At 45.8% G+C, this 18,646-nt stretch overlaps 1 protein-coding gene across 3 annotated transcripts in view; it reads right to left on the bottom strand.

The window, feature by feature from the left end:
- The window catches only part of MAST1 (microtubule associated serine/threonine kinase 1), a 1,484,042-nt gene that overhangs the window by 329,295 nt on the left and 1,136,101 nt on the right, over positions 1-18,646 (bottom strand). For all 3 annotated transcript variants that reach the window (XM_069604134.1, XM_069604135.1, XM_069604136.1), the window contains one exon: positions 7,115-7,224. In XM_069604134.1, coding sequence (XP_069460235.1) covers positions 7,115-7,224 — 110 coding nt within the window. The remainder of the gene's footprint in view (positions 1-7,114; positions 7,225-18,646) is intronic.

Below are 18,646 nucleotides of genomic sequence, written 5' to 3'. Positions count from 1 at the left end.
AACTTCGGAGCTGTAATGTACTAAAGATTTGGAAGAGAGGGGTGAAAGAGGACATACAACATACAACAGAAAACCCTAGAGGACTGCCCTGCCGAAGTGTGGGCCTTCCCCGAAAGGGAGTCCAAGCAGTAATGCTTTGAAAAATGTGCGAAGAAGCCCACGAGCCACTTGGAAAATGTCCAACATAGGAATCCCCCTCTGCAGGGCAGGGGTGGCAGTCAGACCTCTGGTAGAATGAACCCTGAGACATTCAGGCACATCTATCCCAATCTGACCGAAGCATTCTGTGATGCAGAGAATGATCCACCTTGACAGGCTCTGTTTCGTCACAGGCCTTCCAACACAGACTGTATCATAACCCACAAAAAGCTGCTCATCTTTCCTGGCATCCCTTGTCAGAGACACGAAATACCTGGGAGCCTGCACCAGCTCCAGCTGATGTAATAGTTCCTCAGAAGTGGCGACGGAGCAAAAAATACCAGAAGACATCTTTTGAACGAGATCAAACACCATCTTCGGAAGGAAGGATGCTCTCACTCTCAATGTCACCTTCTCTTTGTAGAAAACCAAATAGGGAGGTTTAAGATAGCAGCCAGGTACCCCTTCACAGTGCCAATCTGCAGCCCTGTCTGGTCTAAAAACAGCACAAAATCCAAAACAGAGGATCTTGGAAAGGATAAAGGGATCTGATTCCACTCCTGGCACTAAGCCGAGAATGTACACCATCTGCAGGCATAAAAAGACTTAGTGCAGGTCCTCCGGGATGAGAGGAATACATCCAGAATTTAGTCTGACATGTTCCACTCCTTGTACCTCAGCCTCTCAGTAGCCAAGTATGAAGGTTCAGGAAGCTGAGGTTTGGATGTAGTACCCACCCCTCTGACTGGGAGAGCAAATCCATTCTCATTGAAAATTGCTAGGGTGGGTAGATGGACATGTCCAGTGACTCTAGGTAACACGTTCTCTGAGCCAAATACAGAGCAATTAAGATCAACATCGACCCAAACAGGTGACATTTCCTGAGAACCAGCCGAATGGGCAGATCGGCGGGAAAGTATTGTGGGGGTCGAATATCCAGTATACTTTCAATGCATCTTCCAGAGCTAGATGCCGAGGAAATTCCTTGGAGCAGAACAACTTACACTTCCTTTTCACATTGGAAGCAAAAAGGTCCATTTGAGAAGTTCCGCGACTATTGTAAAGACTCTGTACTGTGTAATGCCCCTATAATCACAAATCACTTGAAGTAATTCTTCTCCCTTGAGGAGGAAGGATAGCTCAGGGGCAGCGTGTTTATCTTGGAAGCAAGACAACACAGCGCAACACAGGTTCAAATCCCAAACCCGCACTTAGAAACCACTTGTTGGTAATAAGCACGTTATGAAAGAAAAATTATAATAATTTCATTATGGTGCATTAATGTGCATTCTCACCTACTATTTCATGACTAATGTGCATTCTCACCTACTATTTCATGACTATCACAATTTCAGTTTCCCCCCTGTGTTCCCGCTCCCCCCTCCCTCCATCCATCCCATCGCACTCCCATTGGTTGGCAAGCCCCTTAAATCGGCCAACCAAGTCACCTCCTACTGTGACAGTCCACTCGGCCAAGGACTAGAGGCTTGCCCTTCCCTGCGTTCGCCCTTGCATTCCTTGATCACGTACCCATCCGTGCCCCTCTAACTCTGCTTGCTACGCGCGCGCCCTCACCACCTCCATCCTCGCATCGCTCGTGTATGCCTCCCTTATCTGCGTGGCCCCTCGCAATCGTCCATGCCATTGCCTCTGCGCCCTCTCCTTCCCTGCCTCCCGTGCGCCCTGCCTCCGGGGTCCCTCGCAATCCCGCAACTGTGTGTGCTCTAGCACCCGCTCCATCCGTGGCCACGCTTACACCTGCGTGCCTTCAGCAAGCGTGGACCCTCGCAAACCCTGATCACGTACTTTCTCGCTCTTTCCATCCTTGATTCGAACATCACACGTCCCTAACCGCGTGGTCCCTCGCAACTCCCTATCGCGTGTGCCTCGCGCCCCCCTTCTCCAGCCTCCTGCACTCATACATCCCTTTTGCTCTTCCTCATTGACAGCCCTGTTTTGCATAGTATTGCTCTGTGTTCTGTTGTATTCTTCGCTCCTCTAGGTTATCATTTGTCGACTGCTCTACTCTTTGTATATTGTTTTGTGTTTTTTCCTCACTGACTGCCCTGTTTTGCATTGTATTGCTTTGTGTACTCTTGCATTCTTCCTTCTTCTAGGTTCACATAGTGCTCTCCGTTTCTCCTATCTTTTCAAACTGCTTCTCTATCGACTATCCTACTCTCCTCACTAATTCTGATAGGAAAAAGTTCAAAAAAGGATGTCCTGGTCTCCAACCCAGGCCTCCCTATCGCTAAAACCTATACCAGTGCTTCCTCCAGATAGACCCTCACCGGCATCCTCTTTATCGTTCCCTCGCCACATCTATGGACTCTTCGTAAGGTCTCTGTGCTCCCTCCTTTCTCTTCTTTTCCCATTAATGGTGGCACCCAACGGGAGGCCCTCCTGGCCCCCTTCTACTCCTCTAAGGTCACCATTCATTTTTACCTGAATGGCACCGTCTTGGTCTAAGGCCTTCAGGCCATCCTTCTCCTCTTTGATAGATGCTTCCTGCGCCTCATCAATTTCCTTTCTTCTCCTGCTGTCCCTTCTCTCCCTTCTTCGGCATCCTTGCCTCCCCCCTTTACCTCCTCCTTGGCTAACTTTCCCTCTCGTGCAAGGCATACTGCTGATCTGTACTCCTCCCCAAAACTCTTTCAAGGTTGGCAACCTTCTCCATATTGCAACTCTCAACTCTCACTCAGCTGTCAAACACTCCTCTGACATCTGCCGCCTCCTGGAAGAACTTGATCTCGATGTCCTCGGTCTCACTGAGACATGGTTCATGGCCAGCTCTTTCACGAGCTTCGACACTCTCCTCCCTGATGGCTACAAGATCCTGGCCGCGCCCAGATCCAACCGTTACAGGGAGAGGGGGTCTAGCCTTAATCTTCCCAGAGTGGATTCCTTACTCTGTCATTCTTATGCAGTCCTACTCCTCTTTCGAATGCCTTGTCTGCAGGCTCTCTCTCTCTCCTGGCCACTCTCTTACCGTGGCTACTATCTATCGGCCACCTGGTTAGATCACTTCCTTCCTCTTTGAGTGGGCAAACCTCTCCTCCTCCCTCCTGGCCTCGACCACTCAACTCCTCCTTCTTGGAGACTTTAACATCCATCTGGATGCTTCTTGCCTCCTCTGGACTCTTTCGCGACCTTTGCGACTCTCTCTCACTTTCTATTTTCCCCTCTGGCCCGACTTACTCTGCAGGGCACACTCTGGATGTTCTGATCTCCTCAGACCTCCCCCCCCATACCCCACTCACCACTCCTCTCCACTGCACTTGTGCGATCACAATATCACTTGGCCTAGTAAGATCATTGTCTCTGTCCTCCCTCTGTTCCCCCTTCCCTGCCTCGTCTCGCCTTGAAACACTTGTGTATAGGCACGTTACAAATGCCATATCATATCAACCTTAATAGTGAAGGAGAATTGATGAAGACACAGCGAGTAGAACAGAGATGTCTCAGGGAGAGACAAAGTACTCAGTACCGTGACGTTGTCCAAGTCAGGGTGTTTCCCTCTACCAATTCGGTGACTTATGAGGTACAGGAGCAGGGTAACATTGGAGTCTGGGTGGTTGCTTCAGGCAGTTGCGGTAAGTGACACAGGTATCCCCAGACGTCCCAAGCTTGCTATACCTAGGAACCCAAATTACATTTCACTGATGGCCCCGAACTAGGCTGAAATATGTCTAGGGTTACAATGTCCTGGTACTAGAAAAAAAAGATGAACTGAAAGATGTGAGTTAGTTATAACCAATAAAAAGTCCATCATTGTTTATTTCATCTGTTGCATCATAGAAATGGGTCAACCATATAAAGTTCAGTCTGAGGTGTGGGAGCATCTTGGAGTAAGACACAAACAACAGATTCAAAGTTCAGAACATACACTTTAATTAACTTAAATGTCAAGATGGAAAAACACCTATCTGGCCCTATACTATGGTGGGATTTCCCTACAAAACCAAAACTAAAGAAAGTCAATAAGTTCAATTTAGGAATCTGTCTGTGTCCAAAACCTATACTTGCCCTCACAACTAATCTTATACAACGTTCTCAATAACCAGAAAATAAACGTGCAATACAAAGTTCAAAATTTGGTACAGCTGTGTTCTTTCAAATCCCTTCCCCAAGTATAAAGCAGTTCTTATAAAAAGACTGAAGATTGTCTTGAGTTTTCAAAATGACATAAAGTTGAGCAAAACTCAGGGATCCCTTCCCCAAGTTTCAAATCACAGTTCAAACACAATATCCTGAGTCATCGTCCTCAAGACAAAGAAACAACTCCAATCTCAGGAAACCTTTCCCCCAAGACACAATTTCAGTGAAGTATTCAGATGATGGTGTTTCCCCAATTTCTTTAGGTTATGTGCCACTCTGAGGCTCTCTGGATATTGCTGTTCTTTATAGCACAAAGAAGGTGTGTCCTCTTTATATTTATACAACGCGCATGTGGAAATAACATAGTTGAAAGTAAATTGCAATGTAAAGTTTATTTCACTTTAAATGTTGTTATCCAATGTCTGCAATTATATTGAGAAAGCTTCCTTTCTCTTGATTTCCTCATATGTAAAAGTTTTCATTAAATGCTGCATTCAAAATGATACAATTGTATAAGTTGAAAGTTCTCTTCCGTTCGGCTCCTTTGTAACGTGTTAAAGGGTTAAGGTAAGTTACTTTCATTCAGTTTGTTGTTAAATGCAGCATTAAAAAATGTCGTAGACTTTATAGCTTTAATATTCTCAGCCGGTCGGCACCTCCGTGACATGTATAAGGTTTCAGGATAAGTAACTTGTCATGCTCCTTTAGTTCATTAAGTTTTAGCATTCTCATGAGATTTTAAATTATTTTCATCGTGCAGAAACTATCAGCCTTTAAATTGTTCTTATCATGAAGAGACTTTCCATAACAGGTTTTAATTTGTCTCCGACCACTCTGTTACAAAGTATTCAGTTGACTTTCATGAATTAACAAGTCTTTAATGTTCATCGGTTTTTGTAAAGATTCTATTCGGAGACCTTCGACAATGTGCCTTTCAATCCACATATCACTCCATAACAAAGTATCCTTACGCGCAGCATCAAACACTTGCGTATGGGCTTCTTTCTCTCTGGAAACTCACTGGTTGCTTCGATGTGCATTCCAGCAGCGCAGAAATTCTGCCCTTCTTCTTGCTTTGGGGATCCACCTTCTGCACCTCAGGCACTCCTGGGTCGGCTTCTGACTCCAGGAGAAGAGCACCTTGTACAATGGAAAAAGGGGCAGCCTTCCTGAGCAGCTCCCCTTTCACACTTCTGTTGGTTCCACAGAGCCTCTGCAAAAGCGTGTTGAGTACAAACAGCACCCTACTGTACTTCTTGGCCTCTCTGATGCTGCAAATTCACTGTCACTGCTCATGTCACCATTCCCTCTCTGTTTAGAACACAAGTGAAAAAGGTCGGACGCTTTCTCTCAAACACAGTGTCACTAATTTATACTCTACAACTCAAAAATACTTGATGCACAATTGTCTACTGTATTTTGACCCATGTCGCTCTTTAGCGACAGTAGTGACTTTATGTTGTCCTCTGTAGAAACATGTGCAAGACTATCAACTTGCTTGTTTTTGTATCCGAATTATGCAAGCTGTGATTGCTTTGTTTTGTTAAACTCACTGATGTTCAGAAGTATATCGTAAACTGTATAAGAAAACAGATACTGAAAACCGAATATAAAAACAATTTTCTGTTGGCTTTGGTGTGTTTTTTCACACATGATTGTGCTAAGAAATTGAATTGAGGATTAAGGGAGGTGGCTCTCATTTTGTTGTTTTCCCCGACCTTTTTCACTTGTGTTCTAAACATTTCAAGCCCTCCTGGGCCGATTTGGGTCGTATCTCCAGGAGCCCTTTCTTTATATATACCATTCCCTCTCTTACACACGTTATGTGGGGCTTTCTATACACCTGCAGCCCTGTAACAGGTTGCAGGTTTGAGTTCTCAATCAGCCCTGCGTGACCATAATTAAAGAGACATGCCTGATCTGTATTGCTCTCATCAGGCCTCTTCTTCGTCCCAGTATCTAAGTGGTGAAAGCAACTAGTCTTCACTACTCTTGGTTGCGTCTTCCTCATCTCAGTACTTTTGATGGTCATGTGTGGATGATTATGGGTAGATGTTTTATAATGCCCCAGAAAAACTAGAGATGGGTTGACTTGGTCATTATTAGGGAAAGGGGGATACCATGTATCTCGTAAGTGCATCTCACTCCCAGTCCACACAGACCCTCCACCCAGGTGATTCTGATTTGCTTGTCCATCCCCAGAATCTGGATCCAAGAGCGATGGTCTTTCCCTGGCCACCTGCACAGAAGGTCCATGGGGAATAGGAGAGAGAACATAGAAAAAGAGGTAGAACACCCTCAGGTTTCTCACATAGCCCGAACCAAAAGGAGTATGTTCAGCACAGACTACTATGCAAAGCCCTCCTCTACACAAGAACACAAGCAATCATAGACGTGTTTCAGTCAAGTTGGGTCTCGTTAGTGAGGTGCGGCTTGTGAAGAGATGTGATCTAGCCATTCGTTCTGGAAGGTCTTTCTTGGGTTAGTACCAAGAACCATTTGCAAATGGTTGGTCCTCTACTACAATGATATAAATAAGCTTAAAGAAAAACCAATGACGTAGAAAACAGCCCAGAGAAATTCCCAGTGTCTATAATTAATTTCAAGCTTTCGAACCATTGAATTTTGGCTATTTCATTCTAGTGCTGGACATGCACATGCAAACCTCATTGCCACTGCTTACCCACCCTGAACTGCAGCTCTTTGAGTGGTAGCAGTTGTCAGAAATCACAGTTTAGGAGCTGATTATACCAAAAATATCCCAGGTGCGTACAGAGCCAGGGAGGAGAATATTTTAGTATGTTAACAGGTGATTCCCAAACAAATGACCTTGACTGCACATGCTCAGACTGGCTGATAGAAATCAGGACTTGCATACCTTACTGAACCTTGGGGAGCAGGAGGAGAACTGCCGTATCTCCACCGGCTCGTCATCATTTGTGTCATCTTCATCGTAGGAGTTGATGTGGTGGTACCGATCAGACCGAGCTGAAGGCAGAAGAGGGCAACACGAAGAGAGAGAGAATAATAGATAACACATTAAGCTATTCCTCAGCAAATTCCCAACCGCATTTTCTGAAGAGCCCTCAAGTACCTCCTGTATCTATCAATGAAAAGAATGCAAGCATTCCAGGGAGGCGGTGTGAGTAACTCGCAATCCTCTACATTTCAATTTAAACACCATATTGCTGTGCAATGGCAGTAATGAAGAAATGAGGCGCACTGGGCCAGGTATGCAAATATGGTGTCATGAGATGACAACAGACACATATTCATGTATTTAAAGGGTTCTGGCCTTAATCAGAGAGCTCCTATAATTAAATACCCAAATTGAGCAACCCACATATGTCCATCGAAAGAATTGATATTGCAACTCGATAGCACCTGAAAGCTGCTTTAAGAAGGTCTAAACATTTGTTATTAAACTACCTGTAGGCATCCCCTATTCCCTGTGTCAGCAGCATTTGGCTCTCTGGTTGTTTTGCACCACATCTCTCATCAGCTCTAGCCATGATAATCAATGATGTAGGATCATCAGAGGCATAGTACACATTATCTGAAAAGCCACAGATTGCAGACCTCCTGCCCTATTCCAAGACTGCTGTGTCGATATTCATGTGGAAGACTATAACTTGGTTTATCCAGGACTACGTCAAATTTAAACAGGACAGAATGGCAAAGCGTCCCCTCAATTCAGAGAGTATTCTATGAGTGTCTTTCTGGGACGCTCCCCGTGTCACTCACTGTCTCTTGCATATCATTGATTCAGCTGTTCACTTCCTGATTGGCCAGAGCCCTTACGCAGGTGGCCAGTGGATGGATGGCATTGCCATGATCTGTGAGGCATTGTTGTATCTGTTCTAGGTACTTCCTGGGCAGTTTCGACAATGTCTCTAATCTGTATACCGAAAGGGTAGCTAGATGTGTGTTGGTGTTTTAGTAAGATGACCGGATTTAGGATCCTGAGCTCATAACCTCCTGTAATCTTCTTGCTCTATTTCCCGCTGAGTCATGGCTCACTTGTTCCCGTGGGTCCCTTGCTAGACCTCGTCTCCAGGCCTCGAGCTGGCTATTATCCACCCTCCTTGACATGCCGCACGTGTTCGTTCCTCCACCCAAATTTGCCCCACCGACAAATAGGCTTAAATTGTCTTACTTTGTCTCTGGCACGTTCCCTGCATATTTAAAGGGGTGTCCCACTGTCCTCTCTTTCTGTTTCTCCTCTTCTCCAACTGCTTCTCCTTCCTTCTTCAAACTTCTCCACCTTTCCCTATTCGGCCACATTCCACTTTCCTTCTCCTCCTCATTTTATTTTAACGTCTTTCTATTGGCATTTATTCAGATACATTACAATAGTTCCAGTTAACATTGTCACCATTTCAGCTAAATTTATACATATTGCTGTGATAATTCAATAAGGACTTGCCAATATAACAAACACAACAAAACCAATAATAAGGTAAAACAAAGACAAAAAATAAAAACATTCTTCTCACACTGGATTAAAACTCACACATCATTCACTCATATTCAGAGCAGGTCCGTGGGATAACATCCTATATGTTTTTGCTCCCCCCCTCCGTGGTTTCAATTTCCGTCCAAAAAATCAAAGTCCTTGTGCCGGCGCATGTACTGTGGGCCACCGGTGGACTTCCACGCCATGGCAATGCATCTCTTAGCTAGGATACAGGCCATGTCCATAAATTTCACTACGTGCTTGCATTTGCTATTCCTTGGGTAAGCGCCCAGCAAGCACTCTTTTGGGTTCCAATCATACCTAATAATTCCAGCACTTCTGCAAGCCTGTTCAATTCGTGCCCAACAACGTTGCACCTTCTCACAGCACCAGAACATGTGCATTAAGTTCGCCCCCCATGCTACTACACCATGGACATAACGGCTGAACCTTGTTCTTGACCCTGGCCAACCTGCTTGGTGTCATGTAGGTGCAATACAGCACATTCAGCTGGAGTAACCTGAAGCAAGAGTTTCTAGACACCTCCCTGGGATAACCAAGCATGTTATCCCATTCTTTTTCTCCAAGTTCCACCCCGAGATCTAATTCCCACCTGGCCCTTAGCTCATTGCTCTTAGGGTTTGGCCTATCTACCAAATTGCTATATAGTCTGGACACCAGTTTCCAACCGTCTTCTACTGTATACATCAGGGTCCAGAGTGATGTTGCCTCCAGCTCCTCTGGCCATTGCAACCTTATCCTCCTCATGCATCACCAACTACTACTACACAGCCAAATAATCCTGCACCATTACACCTCTTACTATATCATCAGCTCCTTCTGCAACTCTTCCTCGAACACAAACTCCTCATGCATCTCCAAATCCTCCCTGTACAACCAACACCTCTCCTTGCTAGTCCACTATTTCAAATCCATACAGCCAACTGTTCCCTGTGTAGGCTGAGGACATGGTATGTAGGTCAACTTTCATAATATATCTACACAACCCAAGTACCACTGCTCCTACTGCACCAGGTCCACAGACATCTTTATCCAATCCTGAGACAGATTCTTTAAAGGGACCGTAGCAGTTGCATATGCCACGTGATGGTCCAGTGCCCCAAACCATGAGTATTTTGGCCGAGACCATAGGATCCTCCCCATTCTGAACACATGCTCGATATTATGTAGCAAGAGGTGGGCCTGGCCTCCGGAGTCACCCCCACACAAGGAGGAATTACCTACCGTAATGTTCTTTCTATGGATTCTTCTCCCGCAAATTCCTCATCTGATATATATCTCCTCCAGCTCGGCTGCTTTGGAACATTTTCGACAGGGGGCATAGTGGACCTCGAATCAGCCCTCGACCCGTGTAGCTCGGCATCTGGTTGTCTGCTCGGGATATGACGTCATACCTCATCACTATCCCCCACACCTCAGTTTCTCTTTTTTTTCCCCAAGCACACCATGCTGCATAGGAAAATAGAGAGAACAGACGGTCTAATGAGCCCTTAAACAATTAGATAACTATAGACCTCTGAAGGAGGAAGTATTGCAATAGACACTACAAGTAGTGTCAGGTAAAAATATTTATTTTATTTTATTTTTTTAAAACATGTGGCAGGAAAGATAGAAAACAGCCACAGAGGACCATCACCAGGCCAACGTGAAAGAAGATGCGCACCAACCACCCACTTTCTGAGCACGGCTGGATGGGAGGGGAGATGAGGAATCTGCGGGGAAGAATCCATAGAAAGAACACTACTCTAAGTAATTCCTCCTTCAATTGACTCCTCATCTGATAGACTCCCAAAGCAGTAGATCAAGGAGGCAGGCAGAAAGTGATTCTAAGAACTTTTGCAGCACTGCCCTGCCAAAACGCGCATCAGCTGTACAAGCCACTTCCAGATTATCATGTTTAACAAAGGTACGAAGGGATGACCGTGTTGCAGCGCAACAAATATTCTGAACATGTACTTCCCTCTGCAATGCCGTTGAAGCTGCAACTCCCCTAGTGGAATGGGCCCTTATTCCTACTGGTAATGCCTTCCCGGCGGACCGGTAGCATTCCAATATACAGAAAATGATCCAGATAATGTTTGCTTAGTTAGGCTTTTACGTGCTAAGGAAAAAGCCACGAAGAGCTGATCAGCTCTTCTGAATTCTGCCGTCCTTGCGATATAATAACAAACACCCTTTTGGGGTATAGGCGATGTAATCACGCCTCTTGCTTAGAAGGGTGGAAGGGGAGGGTAGAAGACAGGAAGGTCGATGGATTGCGATAGGTGGAACTCTGAAACAACTTTGGGGAGGAAGCCAAGCCTACCCAAAGCAGGACTTTCTCCCGAAAAAAATGCAGGAAGGGTGGTTTACAGCATAAGGCCTGCAGCTCACTCACACGCCTTGCCACGTAAAAGGCTGTTTTCAAAGAAAGAAGTCCTAAGGGACTAGTATGCATAGGCTCAAAAGGAGCCGCCATCAGAAATCTTAGTACCAGATTAAGGTCCTAGTCCAGGACAACAAAGGGAGTTGGCGGAACAGAATTTACAAGGCCTTTCAGTAATTGTGCCATTACCAGGACTGTAAAAAATTAACCTTGATCCAGGGATCTCTTAAACACAGATTAGGCCGCCAAATATCATTTGACTCTGGTGACCTGAAGGCCTGCTGAGGCCAGTGACAGAAGGAATTCCATCACTGTAGTGGTGAGGCAAGAGAGCCGGCCAATCTCGCATTCCCTACACCACGCCTCAAATCATCTCCACCTGCATGTGTACACATATCTTGTAGATGGTCTGCGTGCAGCCAGCAACACCTCAAGCACTTCCTCAGAGAGGTCCCAGTCATCATACCTGATCCTCTCAAAAGTCACGGATGTAGGTTGAGGAATTCCGAGTTCGGGTGAAGTGTCTGACCTTCCGACTGGGTTAGAAGATCCGGCCGCCGAGGCAACCGGTGAGGTGGACCGATGGACAGATCCAAGAGCTTGAAGCACCATGTTTTCCTCGCCCACTCCGGGGCGATCAAGATCGTGGTCGCTCAAAACCTCTTCAACCTCCGGAGAACAAAAGCAATGACGGGAATATGAGGGCATGTGTAATGGAGAGGGAAGGTCCAATCCACCAGAAACACGCCCCCCAGTGCACCATTCGCTGGGAATTCCCTCGAGCGAAACTGTCTGCACTTCCTGTTGGATTTGGTTGCAAACAGTGCTGGGGTACTCCAGAGAGAGAAGACCTCCCCTACAACTTCCTGGAACACTTCCCACTCGTGTGAGACCATGCCCTGCCTGCACAGAGCATCAGCCAAGTTGTTCTCTGTGCTCGCCAAATGAACTGCTGAGACGGAGATCCTGTTCTCCAGCAACCAGAACCAAAGCCTGGTTCCAGTAGTTTGCCTTTGTTTTTTAACAGAAAGGATATGCCCTCCCTCAATAAGCTTATGAGTGTGTTGAATTGATCTCCTCACTCCTTTGCCTTATTGCTCCCGTTTTTACTTTTCATTGCTTATTTTGTGTATGTTTCTTTTTGACTGTTGTTGTTCTGTATTTGGCTTATTGATTACTGTATTTGTTTGTTTAGTCGCCGCCCTTAAGCCTCAGGGTCAGTGGTGCGCAGTATAAATAAAATAAAATAAAATCAAATGCATCATCGCCTCTGTGCAAAGGGGGCAGGAGTGCACACCACCTTGTTAGTTGCATTGCCACTGTGTTGTCCGTCAGAACGAAGACATTTCTTCCCTGCAGAGATGGGGTAAATGCTTTCAGGGCATGCCTGATAGCTCGCGACTCCAGCCTGTTGATGTGCCACTTGGCTTCCCTTGCTGACTAGAGGCCACTCACCTGCAAATCCTCGCAGTAAGCGCCCCAACCCTTCAGAGATGCATCCGTGACCACTCAGGTATGAGGCCAAGGAGGCCTAAAGGGTTCCCCCGCCAGGAGACTGTTTTGGTCCACCCACCAGGATAAGTCTTTGACCACTAATGCGGACACCCTAAGGTGGTACTGAGACCACTGACCCCTCAGAAGCCACTGCAGGGATCTCATGCCCAATCTGGCCTCTGGTACTAGAAAAATGCATTAGACCTAGGAGGCAGAGGAAGGAAGCCGATGGTAGAGTGACATGGTTCCGAAACAAGTTGATCATTTTTGTCAAGTTGACTACTCTCTCCTCGGGAGGGAAGGCCTTCACCACCTGGGTATCTAGGACTGCTGATTAACTGGATCCTCTGGACTGGCGTCATTTGGGACTTCTGTAAATTTAGTGAGAAGCCCAGCTTTTGCAGCAGTAAGCAGGTGTCCTCTAAATGGGACAAGACCTGCACTGCATACTTCCCTCGCATCAGCTAGTCGTCCATATATGGAAATACGTGGACCCCAGATCTCCTGAAGTGAGCCGCAACAACCACCATGAGCTTGGTGAAGACCCTTGGATCGGAGGTTAGACCAAAGGGAAGCACCTTGAACTGAAGTGCATATCCCCTATGGTGAACCTTAGGAACTTCCTGTGCTTTTGATGGATTGGTAAATGGAAATAAGCGTCCTGTAGGTCTATTGACACCAGCCAGTCCTGTAGTTCGAGAGCGTGGAAAATCTCTCTCAAAGTCACCATCCTGAATTTGTCTTTCCTCAAGAACTTGTTCAAGGCCCTGAGGTCCAGAATGGGACGTAGACCTCCTCCCTTCTTGTTACCAGGAAATATTAGGAATACCAACCCAATCCTTTCTGCTCGGGCAGTACCTCTTCCATGGCACCCTTCAGCAACAGGGCTCGCAGTTCTTCCTGGAGCTCCTGTCCCGGTTGGATTGGGGAGGTAGGAGAGGGTCTGCCCTGTGGTTTTCTTATATATGGCAGACAATAACCCGTCTGAATGAGCTGAAGAGCCCAGGCATCAGAGGTAATTCCCTGACACTGGAGCAAATGTTCTGTTAACCGTCCTTCAACCGGTGCGCTGTGAGAGGGAAAAATCAAAGTTTCTTCGGAGGCTGGGTCGCCTCCAACACTGACGCTGCCTGTTGACCTCTAGAAGCCCCTCTGCCCATCCAGAGCGCGAGAAACACTTCTGTCCTTGCCTGGCCGGTGGAAGCTGCACTCTCTTGCCATAAGGAGCATACCACCTGTAGCCCGTGCCATAGAGGTGAAGCTGAAGACAGGATTGGCCAGCAGCGCAGCTAGGCCCAAGAATTTAGCAGCGATTTAGGATTCCTTAAATTTTTCTAAGGAATCGTCTGTTTTCTGTCCGAATAGAAGATCACCTTTGAAGAGCATGTACAGAAGTTTAACTTGGAGATTAGGCAAGAAACCGGATGTTTTAAATAGGCCCTCATTCTTAGCGTTACTGCTGATGCCATAGATTGGCCCACACAGTCGGCGATGTCCAGGCCCATTCACAGCGACTCTCTGGTCACCTCTTTCTCATCCTCCACAAGCTGTAGGAAGCCCTTGCGCATCTCTCCTACTGGGATGTACTGCGCAGCATTTTCAACTGCTGTCCATAGACCAAAGGAGAACTTGGCAAAACTGCTTACCAAATTTGTAGCCTTAAGGGCCATACTGCCTGAAGTAAATGCATTCTTTGCAAAGCATCAACTTTTTTTTGCTTCTCTGTCAGGCGGCGAAGTGGAAGAAGCAGTTCTAGATGAGACAGTGGCAGCCTGCATAACAAGCAAATCTGGGGAAGGGTGAGAGGAGAGGAATGAAGGGCCTATATTTCCTGGAAATGGTGGAACTGACAAGAGGAATAGAACAAGGATGCTGCCAAATAATTGTTAAAGGATCAGCAATGGCCATGTTTAAAGGCATATTGTGCTCTGTCTTGAGTCCTTCATCTAAAATGCCGTTAAGGTCATAACCTTGTATCAGCGCCACTAAAGAATGCAATCCTAAGGTATCAATAACCCTTTCCACTAAAGCCCTACATTTTGACATATGATGAACATAGGGCTGGTATTGCTGAAGTTCGAGGCCTGGAGAAGTGTCCAGAACCCTGACGTCATGGAGGCCTTGAGCCAGCTATAAAAGCTCATTTTGTTCATCAAAATAACCGACCCCTCCTGTATCCAAGTACATTGAGTCGGCATCCCCCTGATCGTCGGCGTCATTACCGACGAAGATACCTGCCATGGTTTTGAAAAATTCAGACCAGGGTTGTGATGTGAAGGTTTTCTTGACAACCGTCAACGTTGAGGGTTTTTCTTTTGATATAATATGATAGTTTATTTATACAGCGGCTATACACAATGTGTTTCACAGCGCTTCAAGGTAAGGGAGGGAACAAAGGAAAATACAATGACATTCTTACAGGCCATGAACAGTAAGGATGTGAAATGAACTATCGTACTCGGCCTGACGAAATTTCAGATAGTGCAAGAGCTAAGACATAGATAAGGAAGGGAGGGGGAGAGTGGGAAGGAAATGGAAACAGACTGGTAAAACCGGAGAAAGACAAAACGTGAGGGAGAGGGGTGCAGAAAGGGAGGGGAGGAACAAAACAAGTGACTATCATACTAGGCCTAATGACATTTCAGATAGTGCTGGGGGGGGCATCAAGGGTTGGGGGGAGGAGACAGACATGGTTGCTATCATACTAGGTTCAGGGACAATTCTGATAGAGTAAGTGCATGGAAGAAAGGGAGGGGAGATGATGGGAGAAAGGGAGAGGAGGAGAGAACAGAGAGCGAGCAGTGAAAAAGTGGAGAAGCAAGAGGGGAGAGCGAATAAAATTGCAGAAGTCAGTAGTAACATATAATGTTGTGAGAGAACAGCAAATACAAGCCAGGATTCAAGATGAAAATGGGAACAGCATGGTTCAGGGCCACCCTGAGTACAAGATGCAAGGGAAGTCCAGCATGAGAGTTGAAAAGGGTGACGCACCGTGAATTAATGAAGTCCATACAAGTCAAATACAGCATTGGCCAAAAGACAGGGATGGTGAAACCAGAATGTATCAGGACAGACTCCTGCAGAAGTAGGCTGGAGGGGGAGGGGGGAGTAGGGTAGAAGAATCCAGCAAAACAGGCAACACCTGTATGCAGGAAGGGGTGGGGGCACTAGGGAACATCACCAGGGGGACCAGAAGGGTGGGGATGGCCTGTGGGGACAGAGGGAGTAAACTCAAGTTGGTGCATGCTTACCTACTGTCTGAGCAGGGGTTCGGGCTCTGGGTCCTCCTGGTCCAAACAGGAATTGCCCTTTTCTTCGTCTGCCCTTAGCTTCGGACACCCGGGTGAGAGAGGCCCTTGGTCTAAGAGTTAGGAGCAGGAAGGAAGAGGCAGGGCTAAGAAGGTGGGTGGTGCTTAGGCCAGGTGACCTAGATCCTCTTGCTCCCCATCTGCAAAGGAAAAGAGGCGGCAACCAGGAAGGTACCAAGTGGGTGGGGCTTGCTAAGTGTGGGAAAAGAGCGGCAACCAAGAAGGCACCAGGTGGGCGGGATATGGTGGATGTCAGTGTCGATCGCAGTCGAGACACTGTAGCGTCGTCATACTTGGTTGTTGTCGGTACCCGGGCACTAGAGGGGTCTAACATGCTGAGCCACGCTCTTGGCTCCAAAGCCTGCTGCGTGGTGGGGTTAGCCGCACCGACTGGAGCAGGCTTTTTAAACATGTCGAGCATAGAGGACTTGAAATCCTCCTACTCTTGGCGGGTGGAGGGCCCTGCTGACTGCTTACTTTTATCTGCCGACGAATCAGAGTCCCAACAGTGGCAGTGGTGCCTTTTCTTCTTTCGGGACGAGGAAGAATGGCTCCTCAAGTGGGACCGTTTCTTCTTCCGCCTATGTTCTTTTTCGGGGGGGTTCCTCTCAGTTTCAACCTCTGAAGACCAAACCGTCGACCGCGCCAGTGACTTGGAGAGTGGCCAACCAAGAGCTTGTTTTGCTGCTCAATTGCGCAGGTATTTGGGCTGCATTTCGGCACTTGACGGACACCCGTCAATCCCATGACACACGCTGACGCACCAGAGAGACAACTTGTGTGCGTCACTGATGGACATCTTGTTGCCACATTCGGAACACCACTTGAAACCCGATACCCGAGCGACCGTCATCTCGTGTCGAGGAATTGAAAAACCAAAAAGCTTCTAACAAAAACGTCAAGTGAGTCAAAGACTCACATGTGCTCCAAAGCAGCATGTTAGCGCGCAGAAAAAAGGTGTGGGGCATAGTGACGAGGTATTTATACGACACATTATGTCACGTCTGAAGCCGACTACCAGATGCTGAGCAAGATGGATCGATGGTCGAGTCGAGGACTACTACACCGCCTGTCGAAAAAGAATTCCGAAGCAGCACAGCTGGCGGTGATATCTATCAGATGAGGAATCTGTGGGAGAAAGGCAACTCATTGAAATGAAGGTTCAAGCAGGGAACATCATCACAGTTGACATCCAAATTCAAATATTGATGAGAAATGTACCATTATTTTGTTTGATGTGTGCCTTGGAAACTGTAAAGAATTGTGGTGTCATGGCGTGACAATGTCTCTGCTTTTTGTATCATTGCTGCATGATGATACTGTAGGAACTTTCAAAGATGAATAATTGGCAGTTTCACTATATCAGAAAAAGGATCAATGGCTGAGGATTTTTTTAACATTCACCAAGTTTTTTCCATGTTCACCTTTTGCATTTGCTATGACATTATCTGATATTAGGTTAACCTAACTGTAATCGTGTTAGCCTAAACCTTACCCCAGAACCTAAGCTTATAGACATATGTCTAAACTCACGCTTCTAAACCTACATTGCAGCCTCATTACTACACCTGAAGCTAAATCGAACCACATAGGTCTAGCTTAAACATAAGCCTATCCTGCAATAAGCATAAACCTAAATTTAAACCACTAGGCCTAAAAATCCATTATACTAACCCTACACACCAAAGCCTAAATCTATAAACTCACATCTAAACCATTAAGTTTATTTATTTATTTAGTGTGCATTTTAAGTTATATTATCTTTAATTTAACACTAAACTCCAAAAGTTTAGATTGTACCTCTAATCTAAGATTGATCATCTACTGTTCACTGACTACTAAACCTCTGAAACCAAGTCCAAAATCCTAAATTGAATATGAAAACCATAAGCCTAAACAAACGTGCCCAAATCTACACATTCCAAGATATATTTTACATCTTTAAACCTAAGGTAAAACCGAATCCTAAAACTAAATTTAAACCTTCACTCTCTTATCTGCTCTAGATTCTGTAAATCCATCTACACCAGCGACCTACCCTGATCTCTCAGCTCCCATCATCGTAAACTATTCTCTATGCTGCAACATAGATACCCTTAATCTAGGAATTTCATTTATCCCAACAAACAACACAAGTTTATTCGAAGAGGAAATACATTTATTCAAACTAGTTCGCAAAATGGAACTGACATTTTTTTTTGACAATTTGAAGAGACACATGAGAGAAAGACTCCTCAATTTTTGGAAATCAAAGGCAAAAGCAATTTTCTTCCTCAAATCAACCATCCATTGGTTAATCTATTTAAAACCAAAACTCATAAGGCTCTTAGATTTCTAAAATATGCCACAACTAGAAAACACAACATCAGGAAACACCAGTTAAACATCATCAAGGAGTTAGCATCTGACAACAGTCTCACTATCAAACAAGCGGATAAAGGCGGAGCCTTAATCATTATGGACACTACCCAATACAATGAAGGATGTTATAAATTACTATTCGATGAAGATACCTACATGAAACTAGACAGAGATCCTATTCTCACAATTAAAGATACCATCAAAAAAGTAATTGACAAAGCAGCTGATCTAGATTGGATCACAGAAAGAACAAGTGAATATCTGATTAATGCACATCCTGTGACACCGGTCTTTTATGGATTACCTAAAATTCACAAAAACAGAACTGATCCACCCCTACGGCCAATAGTAGCAGGGACTGATAGTATCTTTCAACCATTGACAATATATCTAGACACAGCCCTA

The sequence above is a fragment of the Ambystoma mexicanum genome, chromosome 3q (assembly GCF_040938575.1).
Source record: "Ambystoma mexicanum isolate Mex_15411 chromosome 3q, UKY_AmexF1_1, whole genome shotgun sequence".
In the NCBI taxonomy this organism is placed as follows: domain Eukaryota; kingdom Metazoa; phylum Chordata; class Amphibia; order Caudata; family Ambystomatidae; genus Ambystoma; species Ambystoma mexicanum.
Note: the sequence above shows the minus strand (reverse complement) of the source record. Positions and strands in the feature narration are given on the sequence as shown.